Source organism: Natrix helvetica (genome assembly GCF_964273705.1).
Source record: "Natrix helvetica genome assembly, chromosome: 6".
NCBI classification, from domain to species: domain Eukaryota; kingdom Metazoa; phylum Chordata; class Lepidosauria; order Squamata; family Natricidae; genus Natrix; species Natrix helvetica.
The window spans coordinates 9117-32078 of NC_138553.1; the positions used below are offsets into that span (position 1 = coordinate 9117).

At 45.3% G+C, this 22962-nt stretch overlaps 1 protein-coding gene across 1 annotated transcript; it reads right to left on the reverse strand.

Annotated features, from left to right (window-relative positions):
* Positions 1 to 609: 609 nt before the first annotated feature.
* On the reverse strand, positions 610 to 14743 carry LOC309394493 (protein O-mannosyl-transferase 1-like). Its single transcript, XM_081957722.1, is given in 20 exon segments — positions 610 to 1277; positions 1693 to 1870; positions 2604 to 2730; positions 3085 to 3198; positions 3641 to 3738; positions 4667 to 4682; positions 4687 to 4776; positions 5010 to 5102; positions 5837 to 5933; positions 6570 to 6662; positions 7827 to 7922; positions 8781 to 8911; positions 9949 to 9981; positions 9985 to 10104; positions 11292 to 11385; positions 11707 to 11772; positions 12194 to 12305; positions 12609 to 12755; positions 13473 to 13523; positions 14653 to 14743. Coding segments are annotated over 20 exon segments (1998 nt in total). The 5' UTR covers positions 14720 to 14743; the 3' UTR covers positions 610 to 1102.
* Between the last annotated feature and the right edge of the window lie 8219 nt (positions 14744 to 22962).

Consider the following 22962-nt stretch of genomic DNA (forward strand, 5'->3'; position numbering starts at 1 on the left):
TCACACTAAAAAAAAATTAGAGGGAACATTGCTGCCCGTTGGTGCAAAACACCCAGTCCGGTTGTTCTTGCGTTGTCCCGTGTGTCAACGCTCCGATTAATGCACCCGTGGAAAGCGGAATTCCGAGATGGGTAGATTCTTCGAAAGGTTTATTGGATAAGTGAAATTGGTACGAGTGGTGAAAACCGGCTCTGAAAGTTCCTGCCGTTTTCAGCTAATGTCGAGTGAAACTTCCCCGCTTTTCCCCCATGGTCCCATCGAAGTGCCGGGTGTCTGCTTGCTTGCTCCGCTCCGCTTTTTTACTCCGCTTTTGACTATAAAAACCCAGCTATGTATTTCCCACCCCTCCCCGCCCGTTCTTCTGCCCTGTAGCCACCCTGAAGCCTGCGAGGTGGTCTCCGCCAGAATCACTTCGGGGTTGACGCCAAGCAAGTCCGGGGTAGCCTGCCCCCTGCCTGGCTTCCCGGCCTCCCGGGGACTGCCTGCTGGTCAGATGGATGCGTCCTACCGTACCTGAAGCTGGTGCTTCTAACCCTCGCAAGCAGGGGGGGTGGAATTTGACAGGTTCGAACCGTGACCTGCCCCTCCCCTCCGCCTACCTGTATTTTCTCAGCTGAGTCCCGCGGCACGGTGGATTGCCATACCTCAGCTGTTTTCCTTCCCAAGCAGCTTTCCGAAAGGTAAGTATTCTCTAAATTGTGCGAGCGGTGAGCTGGTTGTTAAACCGGTAGGATCCCGCCCCTGCTCGGCTCTTCTTCCGTGGGAGGCCCTCGGCTCCGAGAAGGTTATGCACAAATACAATACAATCCTATACCCGTAGGAGGAGTCTCTGTCCAGCCAGGCCTCTGCACTCTTTCCGTGCCCATTTTCTCTGTCCTGAGTGAGCAAAGGGGTCTCTTATTTCCCTTGTCCAACTACATTGCTATCCTTTGGAACAAATTTTACATCTTCAAGAAAAACGGGGGGGGGGGAAGCATTTCCAATTGGACAATACGGTTTTCTGGTCAAAAATGGAATAAATCTTTCATATGAATTCTTTTCTCTTTTTCTTGGTCATCCGACCCCGGATGTCGTCTCCGCCATCCGTTTCTCTCAGGCTTGGTCAGCGTTTGCGAATCAAAATATCCCAGCTATCCTTCCAACGCAGAGCCTGCAACTTGGATTTCGAGAGTGCCGGTTCTCCGTAGGTGAGCGGGCGGAAGGTGTGGTACGTCAGGTAGACGGAAGACATCCAGGCCGCTACCAAAGTGCTGTGCATGCTCTTGTAAAGCCTGGATCTGTCCAACAGAGAGACAAGCATAAAAAAAGGAGGATGAGAATGCAGGGAAGACCGACCGAGTTTATTCAGGAGGTTAAAATGGCTCCTCTTTTATTCCCTATGAGAGTGGCCATTCGTGGTCCGTCTGTGGCCTTACTCTCAAGTCCACCCCCCTTCTTTACCTTTTCCCTTCTCATGACAGCTGTGCATGTGCACATCGGGAACAGGCTCCAGCTGTTCTTCTGCCTCAGTGCTGTCTGACTTTGAAGACCCCTGATCGCTGCCAGATGGCCTCGGCCCCCTCTCTGCCTCCGACACAGAGCCCTCATCGGAGCATTCCCGACTCCAGGACTGGCCCGTGCTCCTCCCCAACCTTCTCACCGTCTGAGTCTGCCACCAGCTACGCTGGAGGGCCACAACACCGGCTGTTCTACCTGCAAAGGAAGTCGCTGGTGTGCTGCAGAACGACGGGGATCAGAAGAATTTGAAAAGTGACAGCCGGCAGGTAATGGTAAAGGAAGAGGTTCTTCTCCATCAAGAAGAAAGGCAGGTAGTTCGTGGCCCATCCGCCCACGCAGATCCCTCCGGCCAGGAGCCACTGCTGCCAAGTCTCTGCAGAGGAGCGGGATAGGGAAATAGGCAAATCAGTTTCTCAGCCTGACAAAATGCCAGGTCGGGTAGGGGCAGAGAGGAGAACAAGAAATGAACTTAGGGGCGTTTCACCACCTTTCAGGCAGGATGGGTGCAGTGATTGCAAGAGAGTTCATCGAAGCCTGGCACTCCACAAGAGTCAGTGTGTCCATCAAAAGGCACACTGATCTACCACCAGGCGTGGGATTCTACCGGTTCAGACTGGCTCAGGTGAACCGGTAGCTCCAACTATCAGCTGAGCTGGGAGCAAACCGCTTTGTTCTGACTTTCAGCTGGGCACACGCAAAGCGAACGGGTTGCTACACCGATAGGATCACAGCCCTGCCTACAACCGGCCTGCTGACCGCCCCGTCTCGGAATACAAAGCAACCACACAGCCAACTGGACACGGCGCACACCCTCAACCAACTCATGCAATTGCGCGCGCGCACACACACACGCACACACACACACACACAGCAGTTCACCTCCCAATGCGCATGACCAGAAATAATCTGAAATAAATTGGTAGAGCTTCTCCTGCCTGAGCAGGGAGCTGGACTAGAAGACTTCCCAGGTCCGTTCCAGGATTAAAGCCAATTTTATGTCAGCAAAAACAGACCTCAAAGGCTTCAACTCTCTGCAACGGGTCTAGGCCGACCCAATTAAGGGGGGTCTTGGATAGAAGATCGAGATGGGGTTGGAGGTCCCAGACCTTCAGGGATATCCCGGATATTTCGCCGGAGCTGGAGCAGGTACCCCAAGAACAAAACCACATAGACGATGGTGGCTACGTTGGCTGATGTCCAGCTGACGAGGTTTCCCAGAAGGTGAATTTGAGCCTGGCCAAGAAACATTGAGAAAATGCTTTTAGTTGTGTTTTGCGACCTTCTGATAAGCCAAATCCATGGTTCGCTTTAACAACTGTGTTACTAACTGAATGACTGCAGTGATTTGCGTAGCGGCAAGACGGGTCTCAAAATGAGGTAAAGCTCACTTCGCAAATGCCTTGCTTAGCAGCAGAAATTTTGGGCTCAGTTATGGTTGTTAATCGGGGACTTGCCTGTACGCTTAAAAAGGCAGCCGGATATGGACTGCTGAAATTCTCTCTGGAACAAAGGGAGAGCTGGAGATTGCCTGCGTGTATTTCAGAAAACATGATTTCTAAAGTCCACATAAAAATCCAGTAAAATCACCCCTGAGCTGGAATGGAACGAGTAAGCGATGTTGGTCTCCAGGGTGATCCAATCTAAGGGAGATGAGCTGTATTTATGTTCCGTGTCCTCGTTTTTCAGGGTAAGGATCTTCCACTAGAACGAAACACAAGAATTGGGAATTCCGGATATCGATGCAAGCTACGAGTGACGCGGCTCCTAATTCAAAATGTCGCTTGAATTGAAGTCTACGACCCCCAAGTTGTGAAACCGGCTGTCAGCATTGACTCAACACGCTTAACGTTCTGGTGTGTTTTAGGGGCTGTAGCTTGGGGGGGGACGCTCTGCCTGGTTCAGCTTGGCGTCTCGCCAGCATCCTGCCATCAAGGGCTGGAAGGGAGGGAAAGGATGGAAGGGCAATAAAGCTGTGTGTATACGTAATGGGAAATTGGAAGTGGTGAGGGAATGACAAAAATCAATAAATGGAACTTCAATTCCCAGAATCCCCTGGACGAGTACACCTGCTGCTGAGAATTCTGGGAAATGAAGTCCACCCTGTGACTTTATCATAGGCTGACTTTCTGGACCTTTCTCTCACCTGCAGTTCGGTGAACTTGGCAACAAAGGTGAGATTATGGCTGATGTTGATCTGAGTGGGCAGATGCAATTCCACCTCTCTTTCTTTCTGCTCGTGGCCTGCAAAGGATTAAAACGAGAGGGATCTGAAAAAACAGGTTAGTTGGGGCAAAATCTTTCTCCCACAATCCCTTGGGGGGAATCTCTAAACCCACCTGGGATAGGTAGGGTGGACCGCTGCTCTCGGAGGAGCATTTGGGTCAAACCCTTGACTTACAAGAGTTCATTTTATGACCGTTTGAACTTACAACGGCACTGAAAAAAGCGACTTATGACCGTTTTTCATACTTATGACCGTTGCTGCCTCCCCATGCAAATTCAGACACTTGGCAACTGGCATGTACTTATGACAGTTGTAGTGTCCCGGGGACCACGTGATCCCCTTTTCCAACATTCTGATGAGCAAAAGCAACAGGGAAATCAGATTCACTCAAGCACCAGGTTACTAACTTATCTGCCGCAGTGATTCGCTTAACAACCGTGGCAGGAAATGTCGCAAAATGGGGAAAAACTCACTTAACAGTCTCTTTTGGCAACAGGAATTTTTTTAGTTAAGTCGAGGTCAATTTCTCCAAATATGGACTGAGTGGGGGGAACAAACAAAGTCTTTCCAGAACTTTGAATGGGGAGGGAACCTTCATTCACATACAGAGGTTTTCCTAAAACAGGGGTCAGCAATCTACGGCTCTGGAGCCGCATGTGGCTCTTTCATACTTCTGCTGTGGCTCCATGTCCGTCACAACCTGCAGTGTGCGATGTACTTAGCTTTTCCACCCCTGGTAGTCCAACCATGGATAAACCCAATGAAAGTTTCGGGAGGAAACAGAACCTTTCATTCAACTCCACATGCTACTTTTGTGTCTGCTCAGGAAATAGTCAGGCAGGGGAAGGGTTCCGTGTCCCCGGGTGTTTTCTTTTTTCTGTGGGGAAATGGGTCCGAGTGGCTCTTTCAGAAACTTTCTTTGCCAATCCCATCATAAAAACTAACTTTTGCCATATCGGTGTCCACAACATGCTTTGGTGGTGCCCCTTGGAGATCTTCTCGCCAATCACCTCCAGTTGTCGGTACCCCCACTCGGGAAGAGAGGCTCCGCTGAGCTGGAGGGGAGAAAAAGAAGGGAATTGTTTTATTTTATTTTTTTTAAAAGAGGTTTAAAATGCTTCAAGAGGTTGAAAGATCTGGGAGATCTTTGCCTGAAATGGTACAGAGTAGTTGGACTAGAAGACCTCTAAGGTCCCTTCCAACTCTTATCCCAACTCTTATTCTGACTGCGTGCCTTCTCTGTGACATTGCAAGAAACACCAGAGGTTGAGACTCCAAGCCTACTCACCTTTAACACGGCCGACGTGTTGACGTGGACCGGTCTGACTTCGGACAGGATCGTTTTCCAAATCTCATTATCCGAGTCGCGGTTCACAATTTCCTGTGTGTTTGAAAGAGACGCTTACTGATGCTGCAATTTGGCTAATACTCTGCCTTCGTTGCTCCTACCACGTCATGGAGTTTCAGCATCTGATATTGTCAGGGTTCCAAGTAGCATCCAAAAGTAAATCAGAGTCCGAGCAGAGCCATGTTGGCACATCTGGGAAAACACACCAAGTTGAAAGTTCAACATCTTGCCCCCAAACCCAGCAGCCCATCTTCCACTGCCGTGCTGGCGGTTCCACCCATCGCGGTCAGGTGCAGAGCCGCAGAGACAAAGGATGACCTTGGCTTTCTACAAATAATTTTGTTATGGCTACGTACCGTCTCACTCCATACAATCCCCCCTCCCGTTTTCCCACAATACAAAATGCATAGTATAATATTAAAGTGTAGCAGGCCAAAGAGCCAAAAGAAAAGATGGCTGCAGGCCTGACAGATATATAACTAGATTAGGAAAGGGGTTAAGAGCCAGGATGGTTTTGTGATTGCGCAGTGGATAGCACACGGTATTGCAGGCTAACTCTGCCGGCTGCCAGCAGTTCAAGGTGGACTCGGCCTTCCGTCCTTCTGAGGTGGGTAAAATGAGGACGCAGATTGTTGGGGGAAAGAGGCTGACTCTATAAACGGCTTAGAGAGCGCTGTGAAAGCAGTATGATGTTGCTGTGTTTATTGTTTATTTTTTTACTTCCGCTTTAAATCCAATGTCTTAAAATTCTACAGCCTGCCACTTACAACTCTCCAGAGATTCTGAGCGGGCATGGAAATGTTGTAATCGATGTAACAGGATACCTCTTGGGAATGCGGGCTGAGGGGTGCAGCCACGTCATGCCTGCAAAGTGGAGAAAGCAACAGAAGAGAATACTTGGACCTCAGGGTCGGACTGTGGAGTCCATGGTGCTCCCTGTGCTGGTTGGTTTTCTTGGCAGATGTTTCATTACCCAACTAGGTAACATCACCATTGTTAGAAGGGAGTGGGATGGAGGAAGGAAGGAAGGAAGGAAGGAAGGAAGGAAGGAAGGAAGGAAGGAAGGAAGGAAGGAAGGAAGGAAGGAAGGAAGGAAGAGAATGAGTTCCTCGGTGCTCTCTGAGCTTAGTTTTTTTCTTGCATTTCATTAGGTAACATCATTAGTGCTAGGAGAACACCGATTGCAGTCAGAAAACAGGATTAAAACTCCTTAATTGCACAACACGTGGGCAGACCTAACCGTCCTAGCTAAGAGGTATAACGCTAAAGAATTCCTGGAAGCCTTGCGCTCAGACAAGTCTCCCCTGATTCCAGGGAAATTAGGCAGAGTCTCTTTCAAGGCTCTTGCCCAGCCCGTTATAGAGTTGAGGGCTAAGCTACTCTTATCTGACTCTTCCCTTGGCAGCATCTCTGGATGCAGCCTCCAAGGACGTTCCCACATACCATTAACAGCCGTTTCGAGATGACACGCAGCTAGAAGCCAAAGAAGAAACAGCTTACGTGTTGAGGTAACGGCTTGTGATTCCATGGACCAGCTGCACAATGTTGCTGTGTCGCACAGGTTGTGGCGGGTTGCTAGTGACCAAATGTTGCCTATTTGGGAGCGGCAGAAAAAACAACGACTGGAATCATCAATATCAAAGCATAAGGTTCCCCTCGCACATATGTGCCAGTCGTTCCCGACTCTAGGGAGCGGTGCTAATCTCCGTTTCAAAGCCAAACAGCCAACGCTGTACGAAGACGTCTCCGTGGTCATGTGGCCGGCAGGACTCGATGCCGAAGGTGCACGGAGCACTGTCCCCTTCCCACCAAAGGTGGTCCCTGTTTTTCTACTTGCGTTTCTTTATGTGCTTTCGAACTGCTAGGTTGGCAGGAGCTGGGACGAGGAACGGGAGCTCGCTCTGTTACGTGGTGATAGGGATTCGAACCACCGAACTGCCAATCTTTCTGATTGACAAGCTCGGGGCCACTGAGCCACTGTGTCCCTTCAAATATACAGTATATCAAATTTGATATATAAAAGTACATCAACCCACTAAGTGAGGCTGTAATGTGATTATTTATTCCTTTTTATAATCCGAGTTACTTCTCCCTTTTATTGGTATTATTATTATTTTCTCTGTTGCCTTGCAAATATACTGAGTACGTCTTTCATCTTCGTTAAATGACCCAATAATACCTTGTGGGGTGGAGTCTGGGCAATTGAGTGGAGTTAGCGGTGTGTTTTACTGGCCGGATGCCCTTCCTGTCGCCAATGAGGCGTTTTGTTCAGCAGATACATTTTTGGTATGCCCAGAGAGAGAAATATCTGCCTCCGACTAGGATCGAACTCACAGCCTCCTGACTGTCACGCTTGGGCAAATAAAGTAGAGGTAATGCTCGACTTACAACCGTAACTGAGCCGAAAATTTATATTGCTAAGCGAGAAATTTGTGAAGTGAGTTTTGTCCCATTTTACGACCTTTCGTGCCACCCTGGTTTTAAGTGAATCGCTGCAGCTGTTCATTTAGCAACAGGGATGGTAAATTAATCTCACTTCCCCGCTGACTTTGCTTGGGTAATCACACGACCTCGGGAGACTGAGACCATCGTAAGTGCGAGTCACCTGCCAAGCATCTGAATTTTGATCGTATAACCACGGGGACGCTGCGGCGGTCGTAAGTTTGAAAAACTGTCTTGACTTTTTTCAGTATCGTGTAACTTCGAACAATCACTAAATGAACTGTCGTAAGTTGAGGACTAATTAAAGAGGCTCCCCTTCCAGGATCCTTGATGATCCACCAGTTATTCACATCCTTAAAAGGATAGCAGGTTACCTGTTGCTGATGGGAACTGCCCCGCCCGTTTTCATACCTGGGGAAGATACAGAGGAAATGAGACTTAATCGCAGAAAAGAAGGAACGCGAGATAATCCGAAGGGCTCTTTTAGGTCACAGGGACAATAATATTTGTTTTCTGCATTTAATAGGAAGAGAAGACAGAGATATCAGCCCTTTGATGTCAGCAAGATCACACAAAAAAAAGAGAGAGAAACGTCATGCTCTCTGAGCTTGGTGAAGTTTGGTCTTCTTCCTGGGAGCCTGGCCCTTTGCCAAACTGGCCATCGTCAGTCACATAGATATAAACAACATGTGTATATCATTCAAAAGAGACAATAAGCCAAAAAAGAGAGCAAACCAACAAAAAAGCCACCAAGAAATTAACACCAAGATTAATATTAGATTGACGATCAAGATGTGGTGGCTCAGTGGCCAGGACGCTGAGCCTGTCGATCAGAAAGATTGGTGGTTTGAATCCCTAGGGCCGCGTAACAGAGTGAGCTCCCGTGACTTGTCCCAGCTTCTGCCAACCTGGAAGTTCGAAAGCACGTAAAGAATGCAAGTAGAAAAATAGGAACCACCTTTGGTGGGAGGGGTAACAGCGTTCTGTGCGCCTTTGGCGTTGAGTCATGCCGGCCACATGACCACGGAGATGTCTTAGGACAGCCCTAGCTCTTGGGCTTTGAAACGGAGATGAGCACCGCCACCAAGAGTCAAGAACGACTAGCATATGTGTACGAGGGGAACCTTTACCTTTGCCTAAGAATCAAGAAGCAAACAAGGATCCCACCGTCGTCCTCCTCTTCCTCTCCACAAACCCCACTCCCATCTAGCGCTGATGATGTTCCTTAGTCGGGTAGTGAAACACCTGCAAGGAAACCTCCCGTCTCACCTGATGGGGTAGGTATTCCGGTGGGAGTGAAGCCAGCACGGTAACGGTTTGCCCAAGATATTCCTCAAAGTAATCTGGGAACCATAAGCTACTTCCAAGGGCTGCCCCTGCGTGATGCGAGAAAGACCTCCCTAAAAAAAAACCACACACACACACACACACACACACACACACACACACACACACAGAGTGTTTGTTATGCAATCCAGACAAAACCATCCGCCTATTTATTTATTTATTTTTAAATCACATTTACAGATCCTACTGATTCTGCATGTATTCCTTGACGTGTTGCGACTGTTTTTCACACTTACAACCATGGCATCAACCTCCCGGTCGCCTGATCAAAATTCGAAAGTTTGGCAACTGACATGGACTTATGACTGTAGCAGTGTCCAGGGGACACTTTTGCGACTTTCTAAAGTCAACGGAGAAGCCAGACTGACTTAATAAATGTGTCACTAAGTGAACAATAGCAGTGATTCAGTTAACAACTACGGCAAGAAAGGTCGCAAAACAGGGTGGATGTCTCACTTAACAAAAGAAAGGTTGGGCTTGATTCTGGCCGTGTTGAAGGCTACCTGTATAGAAATGAGTAAATCCCAATAAATAAAAAAAGAAAGCAGGAAGAGCAGATAAAGTCCAGCAGGGGTTTGAAATAAATCAGCATTGTTGATGGCCAATTAACATATAATGGATGTAAAAAAACAAAAGTAAAAGTTCCAAAAGTGGGGGGGGGGGAAATTGGCTCTTCTGAGAAAAAAAGAAAGAAAGAAAGAAAGGGAGAGAGAGGGAGAGAAAGAAAAAAGAAAGAAAGATGGAGAGAAGGAAGGGAGGAATGAAGGAAGAAAAAAAAAGACAGCGGAAGGGAAAGAAGGAAGAAAGAAAGAGAAAGGAAAGGAGGGAGGGAAGAAGGAAAGGGTGGGAGGAAAGGATGGATAGAGGAAATAAATAAATAAATAAATAAATAAATAAATAAATAAATAGGATGGTAGGAAGGAAGGAAGGGAGATAGAAGGAAGGAAGGAAAGAAAGAAAGAAAGAAAGAAAGAGGAAGGAAGGAAGAAGAACAGGGAAGGAAAGAAAAGAAATGGAAAGGATATGGAAGGAAGGACTCCAACATTTCTCTATTTTTGATCAATTAGCCCCAGACGCAGCTCGGTCTCACCTCTAAACTAGCTTGAAAGGCGCTGCTCATGATCTAATCGTGGGGGCCGGATCGGTACAGCAAAATCAAGTGGATGTAGAAAAAGGAGAGGTAGAGAGCGCCGGGGAGGATCAGGAGAGCAAAACCCCGGGCCAGAAAATGGCCGAGTACAGAGACCTAAAATGGAAAAGGTAGAAGGGTTCACATTTGTCCTAATGTGTTTTCTCAATGAAATATTGCAGGACGAAGCTAAATAATAATCCCAATTTATCTTAATAAGGCTAAAATAACTCACTCTAAATAATCTGGGCCCTAAAACTTTAACAGGTGTGTGTCTCTGCGTGTCAGACAGATCAGGAAAAGGGCTCCTTGTTTAAGCTTACATCAATTAAAATTTTATTTTATTCCTTTTGCCCTGCCTTTGTTAATGTTTTGAAATAATTCAAGTGCCTGCATGGGCCTGATACTCTTTCCTCTTCCTATTTTCCCCATAACAACCACCCTGTGAGGTGGGTTCGGCTGAGAGAGAGAGGGAATGGCTCAAAGTCACCCAGGCAGTTTTCATTTGTAAGGCAGTCTACTGGTTTAATACACCAGCACTTTCACTACTAGAACTGGCTCTCCAACAATTCATTCATTCAATTAATCAATCAATCAGACAGACACTATCGTTCTGTCTATCAAATTTACATGGTAACCAGTCTCACACAAGGTAGCTCTAGGCAGCATACCAAAAAACATGAATTAATTCCAAATAAGATACTTATGACAGAGATATGTATTCATGATCATTTCATGTTATGTTTAATTCATTTAACCGTCATAAACGTTTAAGAGGATTTTCCCCAATAAAAATGAAATCTATCAACCAGCCTCTTTGTCTTCTATCATCTCCTCCCCTCTCCCTCCCTCCCACCCTCCCTCCTTCTCTCATTTTCTTTCTTTCTTTCTTTCTTTCTTTCTTTCTCTTTCTTTCTTTCTCTCTCTCTTTCTTTCTTTCTCTATCTATCATCTATCTATCTATCTATCTATCTACCTATCTATCATCTATCTATCTATCTATCTATCTAATCTCCCTCCCCACCCTCCTCTATCTAACCTTATCTACCTATCTATCTATCATTGATGGATATGACACCTCTATGTTAGAGAGTCTTGCCTCTAACTTACCAATACTCACAATTTTACCATCAAACAGGTATGGGAAACCACATTCCTTGCAACCTTGACTGAACATGTCCCAAGAGAAACTGCTGGGTAAAATTAAAACCCACAGATTCTGAAATCCAAAGTTCTCCAGAAGGCTTGGAGATCAACTTCCATCATCTCACAGCGACTGCGTCCCATTTCATCCTCCGACGTACGTTGGACAAGGAGCGATCTCCAACCAGTTGCCAGGAATGGATCCCCGCCAGGCTCAGAATGAGGAGGTAAGTGAAGAGGCCCGTGTATTTCACCCTGCGAAGCAAGCAGGAAATGTCAACCCAACCAAGCCAATCGGAAGGAGAAGGTAAGGAGGAGAACACATAGACAACAAATTGATGGAGACTGCCAGAAGATCTAAGGGAAGTGGAGACAGCCAGAAGATCTAAGACAGGTATCTAACGTTTAAGCAACTTTAAGACTTGTGGACTTCAACTCCCAGAATTCCCCAGCCAGCATGGGGAATTCTGGGAGTTGAAGTCCACGAGTGTTAAACTCACCTCTAGAAGCTGCTAAGAGGCTTATGAACAAAGCAGTTATGAAATATCTTAGCACACCATCAAGAGATAAGCTTACCCAACTGCACAGGAACAGGAGACGCCTGTTAGTAACAGCCAAATCCACCATCTGGTAGAAAAAGGGCTTAACAAAAAAAAGAAAAAACTTATTTACTCACAGGTCAGCCTTATGACATTCCAGACAACTGCAGGCATTCAATTAAGATTTGTGACAAGAAAGGTTATGGGCAAAATGCACTTAATAACTGTCTTCCTTAAAGACAGAAATGTCAGGCTCAATTGTGGCTGTAAGCTGAGGAATAACCTGTATGTTATGTACTACAAAAAAAAAAAACCCACAGAAAAGTTTTCAGCCCGGTTGTGTTGCAGAATTCATCCCCATCTGGGTTTGGCTGAGCCTTAAAACACCATTTATAAACCATTTTAGTCTGGGGCATACGTCCCCTTAGTGTAAATGCAAAATACACTTTATTGCTTGGCCTGATTTGGATAACTTCATGCTTAAATGCAAACAATAGTGGAACATTAAAGTCATTTCTTCTTACCTCTGTTTCTGACTGTTATGAAATTTCAGATAAGATAAAACTGCAAGCAGGATGAAAAATATTAAAATGGACTCCAGCAGCATCAACCTGGATTGAATTATTAGTGAATTTTCTGTGGAAACACAAAAGGAAAAATAAGAAATTGCTCCCTCTCCCCATACCGATCCTTCTATGAGCTTTTTACAGGAGGGGTCTCCAACTTCCGACTTATGGACTTCAACTCCCACAATTCTAAGAACTGAAGTCCACAAGTCATAAAGTGGCCAAGGTTGGGGGACCCCAGTTACAGCAAGAAATATAAAGATAAGGACAGGAGTGGGATTTAGCCAGTTTGTCCAACCGGTTGTTGCAAGGACCGACAACAATGACAAGGATGGCATCAACAGAGGATTGAAAGGAACGAGATCTTATTTACCAAGTAAAATCAGGACTGCAGCACCCAGGGCAACGAAATGGGTGAAATGCAACTCGACCAGGATTTGGTACGCCAAGGGGATGCGTAAGCCACCAGCTGTGGCTGGTAGCAGCCGCAAAGCCCAGATGGGCACATTGGAGCTGTATTCTAGGATAGAATCGTGGAAAATCAGTACCAACCAAAAATGCAGGCGTAGCAATAGCACTTAGCCTTATATACCGCTTCACGGTGCTTAACAACCCTCTCTAACCAGTTTACAGAGTCAGCCTTTTGCCCCCAACGATCTGGGTCCTCGTTTTACCGACCTCGGAAGCATGGAAGGCAGAGTCAACCTTGAGCCTGGTGAGATTCGATCTGCCAAATTGCAGGCAGATGACAGCCAGCAGAAGTAGCCTGCAGTACCGCGCTCTGACCGTTTCGCCTTTAGCGTTATAAAGGTAAAGATTCCCCTCACATATATGTGCTAGTTGTTCCCACCTCTAGGAGGCGATCCTTATCTCCGTTCCAAAGCCAAAGAGCCAGAGCTGTCCGAAGACGTCTCTGTGGTCATGTGGCCGGCATGACTCAACACCAAAGGCGCGTGGAACCTTCCCACCAAAGGTGATTCCTATTTTTCTACTTGCATTTCTTCACGTGCTTTCAAACTGCTAGGTTGGCAGAAGCTGGGAGCAGGGACAAGTCACGGGAGCTCACACTGTTACGTGGCGCTAGGGATTTGAACCGCCAAACTGCCAACATTTATGATCAACAAGTTCAGCATCTTTGCCACTGAGCCACCGGGTCCCTAGCATTATAGTTTCCTTTATTTCCCCCCCTCTAGTTTGAAAACAGTTTAGCTGGAGGGTGAATCATAAACCGCTTTACCTGCTCCTATCCTGTTCCGCAGAAAATTTCCACCAAATCCCCCTAAATAACCTGAAAAAGAAAGAGAAAAATAAATTTTCCATGGTCAAAACTTAAATTAAAGATCTGACTGCATCCGTATTTTTTTTCAGCAATACATCGATTCCCGCCCCCTCCCCCTTCTCCATCTAGATACTACACACATCTTGTAAACTTTGACAAACGCAGTAATCGGTTCAAATATTTTATTATTTAAATTGACATATAGCCCCGATGTTCCACTGCCGTGGATTTTTGGTGGCGCGCAACAAAAATAAAAATACGTAGAAAATAGATAATACATAAAACCGCACAAACACTTCATAATAAAAATGATTGAACCAAGGGTCCTAAAATATTAGAATACATTAAACTCCTGCCCGGGAACAAAGCTTGATGCATAAATTATGAAATTCAGGTATTATGACTATCAAAAAAGGGGAAGAGGAAGATATCCCCGAAGGAAAGAACGGGAGCTCCATTATATAAAACCCTTAATCGGGGCAGGAATGTCATGGCCTCGGGGCTCAAGTTTTGACTGCCGTATTTTTCGGAGTATAAGACGCACTTTTCTCCCTCAAAAAAGAGGCTGAAAATCTGACAGGGGACAGTACGCAAGATATGAAGGAGGGACGGGGCGTGGCTCTGCCAGAAGACAGCGGGGAGGAAGCAATATTGAAAAGACTCAGGTCACAAAAATAAGTATATTTGAAACATCATTGCAATTGTTGATATAATGTAATTGTTGGAAGTGACATATGAGATGATTGAATATATGGTTGATACAATGTAAAAAAAATGCTGCCAATGTTTATCTCTTACTTTTTGGTTTTTTCTTCTGTAAAAGTTGTGAGATTTGGGGGGATTTCTACCTTTCGCACGATGTAACTGTCAAAAATTTTTGTATACCTATTTACCCCTTCCCGTAAATGTTTGTAAGAACTAATAAAATTCTTAAAAAAAAAAAGAGGCTGAAAATACGGGTGTGTCTTATACACACCGAATACAGCATTTTTGGCCTCCTGAAACCCAGCCCCCTTCGCCAAAATGGCCGGGCGTAGGTTGTAGGTGGCCTAATATTATTCCAATTCCCGACAGTAGAGAGTAGGGAGAAGTGCCTTTATTTGTTATTGCAGGATGAATTCTTTGAAAATTCGCATACCTCCGAGAGCGAAAAGCATGTGGCCGAATGGCGGTCTGCTATCATCTATGAAAAATATCCGCTTCATGTACAAGGAGAGGAACTGGCCGTAGTAAACTTCATCAAAACTGGAATAATGCAATAAAATAAAAATTTAAAAAAGAGATATATATTTCTCATCAAACCCTTCAAATAATTGGATGTGTCACCCCAACAGAGAAAACTCACCGGATTTCAATTCCAAAACAAGAAGCGTTGTAGTTACAGAGAGTTATTGACGTACGGCCACAATTGAGCATGTTGCCAAGTGAGAAATTTGCTAAGTGAGCTTTGCCCCCTTTTACGACTCTTCTTGCCACGGCCGTTAAGTGAATCGCTGCAGTTTTTAAATTGGGAACTCAGGTTGTTAACTGAATCTGGTTTTCCCAATGGACTTTGCTTGTCGTAATGTCATAAAAGGGGAATATGTGATCACGGGAGCCACTGCAACCGTCATAAATTTGAGTCAGCGGCCAATCCTCTGGATTTTGATCACGACCGGGTCGGAGTGCTGCAACGGTCATTTACTGTGAAAAATGGTGGTAATTGAATTACTGCTGTTGTTAACTTAGTAACATGGTTTATTAAGTGATTTTCAATTAACCTCTGAGATTCACTTACCATCTGTGCCAAGCAAGGTCACAAAAGGAGGCAAAACTGACTTTTAGCAACTGGCACCTAAAGTTTTGGGCTGAATTAGGGCTGTAAGTAGCAAACTATCTTTCATAACAGAAGAACAATGTAGCACGAAGCCAAATTTAGCAGTTTACTTCTATTCATCCATTCAGCCACAATTCCATCTGAGCTCCATTGTCCACCGTGACAACTCGATTAATGTTAATCTCGATTTATTGTGCGCGCTGGCCAGCTGATTTTCGCCTTCATTTTGGGCGGTTTTTCAGCCTCCGGGGGCTTCAAAAAAGGCTCCTGAAATCTCCTGAGGCACAAAACGGAAGTTGCGCGTCACCCCACCACAGCTACGGCCCTCTTGGAGAAGTAAGTCACTGCGGAGAGCTTCAGCTTTGCACGGGCTGCGCTGGAGGAGCCCCCATCCTCCGGTTCCCTTTAGCCTTTCTGCTTTCCCAGACGCCAAAGGTTCCCCTTTCAAAAGATAAGCACCCCGCCCCCCCCAGAAGAGCCAGCCAGCCATTCCCTCCAGAAGCCTAACACTGCAAGCTCTGCACCCTTGGCCAAGCAGTTGGTGAGGAAGGTTTTTTGGGGGGGCGGGGGGGGGAGTGCCTCTTCTTCCTACCTCTTTGAAATAGACGAGCTCGGAGTAGAAAGCCGCGCTTGGGGCTTTCTGAGAAGCCTTTCCTCTTCTGAGACACTTTTGCTCTTCAGCTGATCTCTTCTCCTATTTTTGATCTTCCGTACTCCTTTTGGTTTGTTCTGTTCGGTTTGTCCCCCCCACCCCTTCTTTGGATCAATCAGCAAATCATAAGGTAGCTCCCTTTTGGAGTCCCTTGGATCCAGGCTCGGCAAGTGGTTGATCTGGTTAAAAACAAGCCTGGCTAAGGTGGCTGGTGATCCGGTTGTTCTCTAAATTGTCAGTTAAAAAAAAAACTTTAAAAATTAAAAAGAGCATGAGAGAGTCAAGATTAGCTAGGCTGGCTAAAACTGAAAGATAAGTGTGTGTGTGTGTGTGTGTGTGTGTGTGTGTGATTTGTGGCTGCGATGTTCTCTCCAAACGTTCTGGGTATTGTTACAGGTAGGTGAGATTTTGCCATTTGCTAACTCTTGAGATCGCTCTCTCCCTCCCTCGCCCCTCCCCCACCTTTATCTCCTGCTTGCAACTCTCCTGCTTGCAAGTTTGGCAGAGTGGGGGGAGGGGGGAGCATTGTTTCCATTTGTTTTGACCTGGAGTCAATTCCCCAGGTTTCACTTTAGAACTCTTGGGAAGCTTCGTTGCAAACAGCCAAACTTTCGGTGGATTTTTGTAGAATGGAGCAGGGCTGGGATCCTGCTTTTTATAAGTGATCTTGCCCTGGGTTTTTTTTTTCTTTTTGTTGGGGGCTGGCTAAAACTGAAAGATAAATGCAAGGGTGGGTGTGTGCGTGTGTGTGTGTTTCCATTCGTTTTGATCTGGAATCAATTTCGCAGGTTTCACTTTAGAACTCTTGGGAAACTTCATTGGAAAGCTGGGCTCCTGCTTTTTATAAGGGATCTTGCCCTGGGTTTTTCTTTCCTTTTTCTTTTTGCCAGGGGCTGCATGCAGGCCTCTTGGAACTACAGCTTCTTCCTCCTCAGCATTGGAAACTTGTGAGTTTCGGATAGAAATAGCCACCATATTCAACTGGCCTCTTTCAGGACATTTCCAATTGGGGCCATCTCCAAGACATCTTAATTATTTCCCCCAAGAAGCAGAGGGGCTCAAGCCTTCCGAGGTAGTGGTTCCCCCCCCCACCCACCGAAACACCTACCTCTCCTTCTGGAACCTCGGTCTTAGAACAAACTAAAGAGAGATCTGGTTTACCTTGAAAGGCCTGTCCTGGCTTCAACCCTCCCAAAGTCACGTGTGCATGTGCAGGGGGCAAGGCGTGGGGGGGGATTAAATTGTGGGGTGGGCACGCGAGCGTGCGCGATAGCACACATGCTCGTGCTTTTGGCACCTGAGGCGAAAAAGCTTCGCCATCACTGTCCTAACGAATAAACCTCTTCCTTTGCATTGTGGCTTTTGAATTTTCTTGTTCTATTAGCAGAAATCGTACGGATATGTTGTGTATTGTATTTCTTACTCTTTTTAAAAATCAAGCTTTTGAGGGCTTTATACGCCAACGTTTTTTGGAGCCCAAATTGAAAAACCTATGAGGAAACTTGATTCGGGGTAGAATTTCATGCTTAAAAATAGTATTTCTTGCTGTTTTTTTTTTTAATCAAGCTTTTTGGCATCTACAGAAGGGAAAATCCTGACCCCGCGGTCAGAAAAATGGGGGCTTGGAAGGCAAAACGTTTTTCAAGGTCAAATTGAAAAACAGACAAGGGGACGAGATTCAGGGTGGAATTTCATGCTTAAAATGGTATTTCTTGCTTTTTAAAAAAATCAAGCTTTTTGACACCCAGAGGATGAAAAATCCTGACCCCTTGGTCAGAAAAATTGGTGCTTTGGAGGCCAAATTGTGGAATCGGTGGAATTTTCCTGAATGGAATTTTCCCTTGTATTTTGCCAGGAAATGTTCATAAGTCCGGGTCAAAAGATGTGCACCCTGGTAACGATTCATGGAGACCTAACACAATCTGTGATTGCTCAGCTCAGAACAAAAGTAAGGAAAGATGTATAAGAATTATATAAAATCTTGTGTGTTGTAGAAAATATGGACAATTTGTCAATTTCCATTCCGTTTTGTTGTCATAGTATTATCCGTTGAAACAAAAAGTGAGGAGAATTAACTGGCAGAACGTGAACTTATTTATGGAATGTAAAATTAAAATGAGGAGCTCCCCATAGTTGGATGTGGCAACACTTGCCAAGTTACATCTGTTTCAAAGGAAAGAGAGAACACACTCGCGTTTCAGATGAGCGGCCTACCCGTTTTACACTCAGAATCCTAACCCCCATTCCTTAAAAAGCTGTTGGAGATTAACTGTGGGAGAGGGCAAATGTCTTTCTGTCCACCTAGTTGCCATTCCGGTTAAAAAGTGATTCGGCTAATGTGGTCTTAGAGCTCTTCCGATGTTCTGATGTTCTAGATGTGTCAAAAGTAGGGAAGATTCCACAGATTCTTCCTTATGATGTCAAGCCCTTCCATTTTCATGGATGCACACAACCTTCCGTAGAGGTTAGTTGCTCCCTTACCCTGCTTCCTTACCCTTTTCTTCACGTTTGATAGGTTCCTACCTGAAAACAATTATTTAAGAAGTAAGGAAAGCAACCGTATGACACAGGTTGGTGCTTTCACAGGATTCCTGGGGGCATCGTGTCAGGGTCCCCTGGGATATTTGAACCTGCCTTCCAGAATCGCAAGGGAGGTTTCCACATACAGATAAATTTTATGACCTGCTAATACCCATTCCTTTCCAACCGTGCGTGTAGCCTGATGTCAGTTGTTCCGTACGTGAATATCGCCATTCAATTCCCACTTACCCGCTACTGAATTTCTGATGAAACTGGCTCAACAATAAAACAGCTTCGTGCAAAATATAAACCCGATATCACTTGTATAACAATATAAAGCTAACTTACGTTAAACCGGTATCTTAACAAAAAATACTGCAAACGCATCAAAATATATGGTTGTGATATACTGTGTGGAAATTCAGGGGAGACATTGCAGAATTATAATGGAATTTAATTCCTTCAGATAATGTTTTTCTAGCGTTAAGGTTGGCTGGTTGAGGGAATGTGAGAAATACTGCGATTGCTTTTACTGCTTCTGGAGTCGTGCTTGGGATACCATTACGGGGCAGCTATTTTGAGTTTCCTTGGTGGAGGAACCAACCAACCTTCAATTGTACCGGGACAGTTAAAAAAAGGATGGTGTTATTGCTTTCTGGGAGGTAAAGCCTGGCGGCAGAAACCACATTAACCTCATCCGAGGAGAGAAGGTGAATTTTATACCACCCTCCTTATTCTACACACACCTGAGAATTTAAGGAGAGTGTAATTGGCAAGTATTTCCAAGTTACAGCTTGTTCGCTTAAGATGAATGCGATCCCCATCCAAAACAGGTCCCAACTCTGATGGAACAGAATATAACAATCAGCAAGTGTGATTGAATTCAGCTTTAATTCGCATTTGCTTCCTTCTTATTATTCTAGTATAATTATATTGTAATTCAATCCGATTGCAGAAGTGAGAGGTTTTCTCTGCAAAGCCGGTTCAAAACTCTATCACGCTTCATCACCTTTGACAGTCCTCATAGGTGGAATAAGACCCCGTGTTATCTGGGAAACCTCCCTGGGTGACTTTCTCAGAAGTTATGGCAGTGAGAGAGTTTGGGAGATTTGAGTCTGCGGGACAAAGTTTAGGTCACCTCAACATCAAAGGTGGATGATACCTCAGACACCTACTGGATATTTGGCTATCAGGTCAAGTGAACGTGAAGGAAGTGCGCTTTTTAAAAAGATACCAGGTGGCCCAGCTAGCCTGAGTCCACCATAAATCTTCTAGGAATTGTTAGGGAAAAAATCAGCTTTGTTTCTGAGCCAGGAATAACTTTAAGATGTGCAGGCGGTTGCTTGAATCGGAAGTGAAGTTTATTCCAAAATTATATCACGTATGATGATCTGCTCGGAGGTGACCACCCTGAGCCCTTTAGAAATCACCGCAGGTGGGGAAAGCCAGCCTTTGTCCCTAGTCTAAAGCAAGTGAAAGGGCGTCCGTTCCTTTCTAGGGGCTCTGGGGAAGTAATCGGCCCGGCCGCAGTCAGGTGCCCTGCTGCATTCGCAGTTTCTGCTTATTTCACAGTGCAGATAGAGGTGGGTAATCGGGGAAGGAATCTTTTGTTATGTAATTAGGAGGATTTCTCATATTTCTGGGAAGATGTTCACCTAAATAGGCTGAAACCATGCTTTGACATAGCTACATTATATACAGTACCTGCAACCAAGATGATTCGTTTATGAGGTGGAGGCTGTTGCCCTCCCCTTTCTGAATTCATATCCCCCTCCGGCTGTCATTCCTTATAGACTGCTGGCCTCCTTAAAGATCCCTGTTGGAAGAGCGCCTCCATCGGGACACTTGAAGGTTTGACTATAGCTAAACAGGCTGAACGTAGAATCCTGGAGAGGGAAGCGACTTGGAAGTCTTTTAGCCTGACCTCCTGCCCAGGGACAGAATCTCAGACCGTTCCAGGGCTTCTGTCAAGGGATGGGCTGCACCTCGTAAGAACCGGGAAGGAGGCGTTTAGAAAATGACTGTGCAGCTTATCCGAAGGGCTTCGAATTGAAGGGGGAAGGTGACCGATCTTTACGATCTAATCCCAAGTATAAATCCAAGACAACCGATCGAATAATGAAGTAGGGAGTGGTGGGAAGGAAGGGGAACTCAGATATAAAACAGGAAATGTAGGAACCAAATGCAGACTCGGCCATAAAGGACTCAGAGACCGATGCTCCGAATATGAGAAACAAACAGGGTGACCTTGAAGTACTGATACGTGGGAGCAGGCATGATATAGTTGCCATTACCAAAACTCAGTGGGAGGAAACTCATGACTGAAATGTACTGCTGCAAGGACATAAATGGTTTAAAGCAAACAGAGCTAACGAAAGAGGAGATGGAATTGCATTATATATAAGAAATCATGACATCTTAACAAAAATGCATAAAAGCAACAATAAAAGCATCCTTGAATGCATATGGTTTAATATAAAAGGAAAAAAAGAATGGCATTGGGATACTACAAGCCACCTAACCGAGCAGAGAAAATAGATGAAGGTTTTGCTAACCGGTTAGCTAAACTGTGCAGGAAACACACCACAATAGTAATGGGGGACTTTAATTACCCTGACATCAACTGGGAGACAAACTTTGCACCAAGTGACAGATGAAACAGATTTCTGGCGAGCCAGCCGTGTGCTGCGGCTGCCAAAAAAGACAATGCAATTCTAGGTTGCATGAATAGAAGGCTAGAATCAAGATCGCATGAACTGTTAATATCACTTTATAATGGCTTGGTAAGACCACACCTGGAATATTGCATCCGGTTTTGGTCGCCGCAATGTAAAAAAGTTGTTGAGACTCTAGAAAGAGTGCAACAAGAAGAGCAACAAAGAGGATTAGGCTAAAACATATAAAGAACGGTTGCTGGAATTGGGTATGTCTAGTTTAAAGAGAAGAAGGATGGGGTGACATGATAGCAGTTTCACAATAGTTGAAGGGCTGCCACATGGAGTAGGAGGACTACCTATTCTCCATAGCCCCCGAGGGCAAGACAAGAAGCAGTGGGTGGAAACTAATCAAGGAGAGGAGCAACCTGGAACTAAGGAGAAACTTCCTAACGGTGAGAACAATTCACCAGTGGAACAGAAGTTGCCTCCAGAAGTTGTAAATGCTCCAACGCTGGAAGTTTTTATGAAGAGATTAGATAACCATTTGTCTGAAATGGCACAGGATTTCATGCCATCGTGAAAAATACACTCTTCTTTTAGTTTGTCTCCATTCATTAGTTCAGAATGATGCCAAGGGATTGTCATAACAGATATTCTTCATCTCTCGTCTTTTCTTTCTTTTACTCTTTGGCCCAGCTTTTCTCAACAAATGTAATAGAAGGAGATGTATAAAAATAAATTGCAAAGGATAAGGCTATTATAACAAAACTGCAGAAGCGTATACTACATTGTAACGCACTTTCTCTGAAGGTACAAGTCTGTGCTCTAGGGTCCCTTCCTTCTGGACTCACAGATCCTGCTGAAGCACCGTGGGAGGTTGTGGCAGGACAGCCTTTGCCTGATTATGGTTGGTGTGGCAGTTATGACTTTTTTGGAGTGAGATGTCTTGGCAATTACATGTGCCATTGCCATCTCACGACTGGATTACTGCAATGGGCCCTATTGGGGGCTGCCTTTGTAGATTACTCCAAAATGTTGGTTCTTGCAAATTGCAGCTGGCTGTGTGCTGGCAATACTACAGCCCTTGTATTGGCTGCTACTGTTTCCTAACATACTTGAGAGTGTCATTGAGAAGACCCTTTGTGGCCTGAGATGTGGTTATCTGTGGGGACACCCTCTCTGGGTCTTCTAGTCTTAATGACCAACCCAAGAAAAGTATGTTCCAAACTGTAGGTATAAAGGTGGAGGAAGCGCATAGGTCCAAAACATTAATCGGCTGAGCCAGGCTGGAGGAAAAGATTTCACCCTTTGGAGAACAGGCCAGGTGCCAGCAAGAACAGCTGGATAAAGAAACTGGAATCCCAGAACTGCACCAAAAAAACAACAACCCATCTTGCTGCATTAGGTTAGGTTAGCAAAGAAAATAGTTAAGACACGCTCCATTTAAAATTGTGTTTAGAACTGTATATGTCTCATTTAAGCTAATACCACTGTTAATAGAGAAAAACGGGACGTGGCGAAACTTCCTAACAGGGAGGACAATTAAGTTAACAAGATGGGGCGCGCCCTTAAGCCACCGGCCACATGCTGAGTTGCATGCCACTGTTGTGTCCCCACAGTAGTTGACAGGTCTTAACACTCTTCAAAAAAGCCAGAAGATCTATGCCAACCTCACCTCAAGAGTGAGATGTTCCATGGGGCAGAAGCGGCAGCGGAGAAGGCTCTTTTCCTTAACCCCACCAGTTTTAAACTTTTCAGCCGATGGACTCTACTGCCTGCCCTTGGAACGGGTTGATGTAATTG